The 5,000-nt window shown below is 32.4% G+C and overlaps 1 protein-coding gene across 1 annotated transcript; it reads left to right on the forward strand.

The window, feature by feature from the left end:
* The first annotated feature begins 2,708 nt into the window (after positions 1-2,708).
* On the forward strand, positions 2,709-3,719 carry LOC132732141 (glycoprotein 3-alpha-L-fucosyltransferase A-like). The gene has a single exon (XM_060718508.1). The coding sequence runs from the start codon at positions 2,709-2,711 to the stop codon at positions 3,717-3,719; it is 1,011 nt and encodes a 336-aa protein (XP_060574491.1).
* The last annotated feature ends 1,281 nt before the right edge of the window (positions 3,720-5,000 follow it).

Genomic DNA, 5,000 nt, shown 5'->3' on the forward strand with positions numbered 1-5,000 from the left:
TACACATATGTTATACAATTTTACACAATCTAGTCATAACAAATAAAAATATAATAAAAACAATCATTGTGTTAGTAAAGCATACAGAATAGAGGATAAAGCTTTGTAGCTTATACTAAGCCTCGCTTCTGATTGTCAGAATGACTTGATGTTATTCAGACATATGTGTAACTTCTCCGTGGTGCAGGGGTAACGCGCTCGCTTAGTGAGTGAGAGGACTGCAGTTCAAATTCCTGTCGAGGAAACTTTTTTTAAATTCATATTTTAAGTGTCTTTGTTAAGGAAGTAGCCATGATATGCAAGGTTTAAGTGTGGCTGTCATAAAAAATGAACATAAATGATTTTTTGATGCTACTCTAGTTATACAAAATTCCGTTTGTATCAAACTCTGGTGCCTTGCAAGATGAATTATAGTACATAAAAATAAACTTATACAGGAAAATACATACAGATATACAGTACGATTTAGATTGCAAAAATCAGAAAATACCACAGAGCTTGCAGCCCTTTGATTCTTTATAAATATACATGCCTATAGTAAGCTCCAGGATTATTTACATCTGTGTTAAACAACAGTTAAAGTCGTTACAAGCCCTAATTTAGAATAATATGGTTTTCTTCAGGCCGTTCACATATAAATTCACCGTGGCTGCGGGGTTTTCGCGCTCGCTTAGGAAGCGAGAGGTCTGGAGTTAAAATCCCAGTAAAGGCAACTCATTTTTTTCAAAATGTTTAAGTCAAATAAACATTGGATTGAATATCAGTTTTGCAATTAGTCTTATAGCCAATTTACTACAATTAAAACGCTGGAAAGCATTGGTGCCACTTTACATATACTCTCACAACCTGTACCTTTCTTACATTCTGAGACCAAAACAAATTCAGCGCCTTCTGTGCTTTGATTTTTTCATAAACTTTGCCATATTTATAGCGGACTGATAAAAAAACATAAATGGTAAGCATGTGAAAAGCATGATACTCAAACTAAAGTCTACTGCAAAATGCAAATAAATATATTTTAAATTACATAAATCTTAAGTAATTCTTTAGACAATAAAACTATTTATTACTCAGTTTTACGTGTGTTGGACAACACAAAAGGAAATTATATTTGTCTTCGACAATTATGCATGCTATAGTTTTTGAAATATTTATCAAAATTATAAAAATTGTTTATTGGTATTCGACCCAATTCTCCATGTACACATTTTGATTCGTAGTTTGCATTCAGCTCGTATTTGTTTACAAAATGTAGTATAATTTTTTCTCAATATTTGAATAATGAATTTCAAATGATTGTCTTTTATAATGGTGATTGACCAATAACTGAAAATAAAAAAAGTATCAGGTAAACTATAAAGCTACTTAAATTATAAGAAGACTGCAACGTAATATTAAAAACTAAACGATACCGATACATTCAAAGCCTTTTTTATAGAATTTTACGTGCGATATTCTTGCAATGTAAAATTCAACGCAATAATGACAAAATATTAAGGTAATTTTAGGTTTATCTGTGCAGTCAAGTAGGCTGCGTGGAATGCTTATTTTATTTTATTTATTTATTTATTTATTTGTTTATGTCTTCGTTCCACTTAAAAAGGTGTTTTAAAATATTCTGACAAGTGTAATTAACACAGAAGCACTTAAAAGCCAAGATCGTCCAAAAAAGGATTTAAGAGGAGCAAATGTTTAAAGGTAGCTGATTTTTTTCGGCATTAATTCGGAAAAAGAGAGTAAATTTAAATGAACTCATGAAATCACAAACAAGTTGATTAGTATCAATCTTTAAAATATTCCTTTAACAGGAGAAAACTCTTTATAAATAATAAAGTTATCAGATCCTAAATTGTAAAAAGTTAAATTTTGAGTTTGAGGTCCTCTCTGACGTCAATCATGTCATATAACAGAAACTTGAACCTAGTGCTGTATGTATATCCATAACTTTAATCCTTATCTATCGGCTTTAGGTCAGTATTTCTTTTACATTTTACAGTTAACCATTGTGTTAGCGATGTGTGTGTTCTTGTCATTGAACAGGTTGTTAAAACTTCCGAATGCAAATGAGGTAAGTTTTTTTTTTGGTTGCTCTTTACGTCGAATAACAACTGTATAAGTCATTCCTGTTTTATTGATGGAGGAAGACTTTAGAAGCCCCTATGTACATTATTCCTGGCAAGAACAGGTACCTTAGTTAACCCGCCGATGTCTCGAATGCTAGCTGTATATCTTCCTAACATGGAAGAATATAAAGCCCATGACGGGACGATTTCATACCATTCATAGAAACTAAGAAACAAAGTACATTAGACACACCTGTATCATAAAATTATAACTGGTGTATTAAATTTAACTTTTAACATTTGAGGTTTAACTACCAATTTAATTCTTTTATTCTGATACAACAAGTAGATTCCCATGGAGACTACAAAAGTCACTAACAAATGATGTTCTTCGGGTCGGTTGAAGCGGTTGCGAATGACAAGTTCACTGTTATAAAAAGTACTAATATTAATGTTCAAGTAAAACATGGTAAAATTATGCATTTAAGGTAAAATGTTTCCTTTTTATCATTTCCATGATTTTAGAAGTAGTCTGTAAGTACATGTGGGTTACGGTAAACTCCAAAAAGCATCTTTGCATATATCATTTCATTTCTAAAGGAACTTTCGTTTTTATTCTTAAAGAATCGAGTGCAGTTGTCAACGATGGAACCAATTATTACAAGGAAGGAAAAGTTTCGAATTCTATGGTATAACCCAGCCCCATATTTAACATATCATAAAGATGCGTTGCATTGTGGATTTGAAAAGTGCAAATACAATAACTGTGATATGACTGTAAATACATCTGATGCAAATATCAGTCAGGCTGTTATTTTTGATGGTCGTAGAATGCCAAAGAATGTTAGCTTCACTCGTCCAAATGGCCAGATATGGATTTTCGCAGCTCACGAATCTCCTATTTCATACGGCGACACAGGGACATGGTGGTATAGAAATAAAGACTACTCCTTCAACTGGACGATGACTTATGACAAAGATAATTCTGACATATATTTGCCATACGGAGAAATACTGAAACACAAATCAGAAGTAATACGGGAATACAAATCAATTTCACAAAAGAAAAACAAAACTCTATTAATAATAGTTTCCCATTGTAATGCCAGGTCTAAACGTCAGGAATATGTAAATAAGTTAAAGGAATATGTTGACGTTGAAGTCTTGGGAAACTGTGGGAAAAAGTGGACATGTGGTTCTCACTACAAACACGACGAAGACTGCTTTAAACTGTTAAATACAACTTTTAGGTTTTATCTAGCTTTCGAAAATGCGTTTTGTCATCAGTATATAACAGAGAAGTTTTACGATAATTTCAATTATGATCTAATTATGTTGGTACGTGGTGGAAGCCCTGGCGAAACGAAACAAATGTTTCCCAAGGGAACATTTTTATCCACCGATGAATTCGAGTCTGTTCAAGATCTTGTACACTTTCTTAAACACATCAGTGTTGAAACATACGCTGACTATTTAAAGCGAAAAAGTCAATATTACTCAGCTGGGTATTTGTATGTATATCAAAGAGCTATGTGCAACTTATGTGAAAGGATGAATCATCAAAACAAATATGCAAAAACAATCACAGATATAAAGGAATGGGCATATGGCCCTAAACCTTGCATTGATCCCAATGACGTGACAGATGTGCGATGAATGAACGTTAAAACAGCAGTCTAAAATTTAATTTTTAAGTGTCTGATATGATTTATGTTTAAGTCGACATTAAGAAATCACTCACAATTCGAGTGAACGGATAATTTTTCAAAGCAAGTGTGCAAAACACTTCACAAATGTAAACAAAAGAATGAGCATTTGATTCTTTACTGCGTATTATTCAAATTTACATATAAGTTTATAAAGAACTATTTTGAATGTCCATTGAATATGTTCTTCATAATTATATTAAATCATTTATTTTACATTATACCACCATCAGTCACGGTTCATGGCTTTGCTAACAATCACATGGAAAACATACGTTTCAACCCGTCAAACATAAATGCAGGAAAGATTTCCATAGAAACTCTTGAAAACTGTGCTTTAGAAACAAACAATTGGATGAATGGAAACAAATTAATAATGAATACAACAAAAACTGAATTCATCGAGTTTGGCAGCAAACATCAGTTATCAAATTCTCTCTTGACAAAAGTAACATTGCTGGTGATGAAATCGAATCAAAGAACTATATTCGTTATTTAGGTGAACATCTGGACGAAAATCTCAATTGCAAAGACCATGTTAAACGCAAATGCGCACTGCAATGTTCAACTACTTGAAAATTAAAAACAGCAGGAAATATCTCACAAAAGAAACCACCGACATATTAGTCTTGTCTCTCGTCATCTCTCATTCAGATTACTGTAATGCAATACTTTATGGAATATCCCAGTGTGAAATTAAAAAGATACAAAGAATCAAAAGCATGTGTGCAAAACTGGTTCTAAACCGTGGAAAATATGAAAGTTCAAAGCAATCACTCTACGATCTCAACTGGTTACAAATCAACGCTCGAATAACATTCAAAATCCGTACATATACAATGTATGTTCAAAAGTTCCATTGGAAATGCACCTGCTTATTTGACTAGTCTTTTAACTGAAAAAAATGCCTTCAAGACTTCTTCGCTCTTCAGCTTCTTCGGAGAAGTGTTATGTTTTTCCCTTCAATAAGAAAAAGACATTCAACGACAGAAGATTTAGTACAGTGGGACCACGCCTTTGGAACAAACTTCCAATAGGCATTCTTCAGTCAGACTCTGTAGACATTTTCAAACGTAAACTGAAAACATGGTACTTCAGAGACTATTTCTCTTTATTCTAGTTTGGATATTCATATAGTTTTTTTTCTGATAGAAAAGTGATCTGATAAAGTACAAATGTGATAGTAACTTACATTAGATAATAATAATAATAGTATTCATACAGCTTCTAA

Source organism: Ruditapes philippinarum, unplaced genomic scaffold, assembly GCF_026571515.1.
Source record: "Ruditapes philippinarum isolate M1 unplaced genomic scaffold, ASM2657151v2 ctg803_1_1_1_1, whole genome shotgun sequence".
NCBI classification, from domain to species: Eukaryota; Metazoa; Mollusca; class Bivalvia; order Venerida; family Veneridae; genus Ruditapes; species Ruditapes philippinarum.

Coding starts and splice junctions, on each gene's coding strand:
- LOC132732141 (XM_060718508.1), top strand. CDS start 2,709: ATGGAACCAATTATTACAAGGAAGGAAAAGTTTCGAATTCTATGGTAT.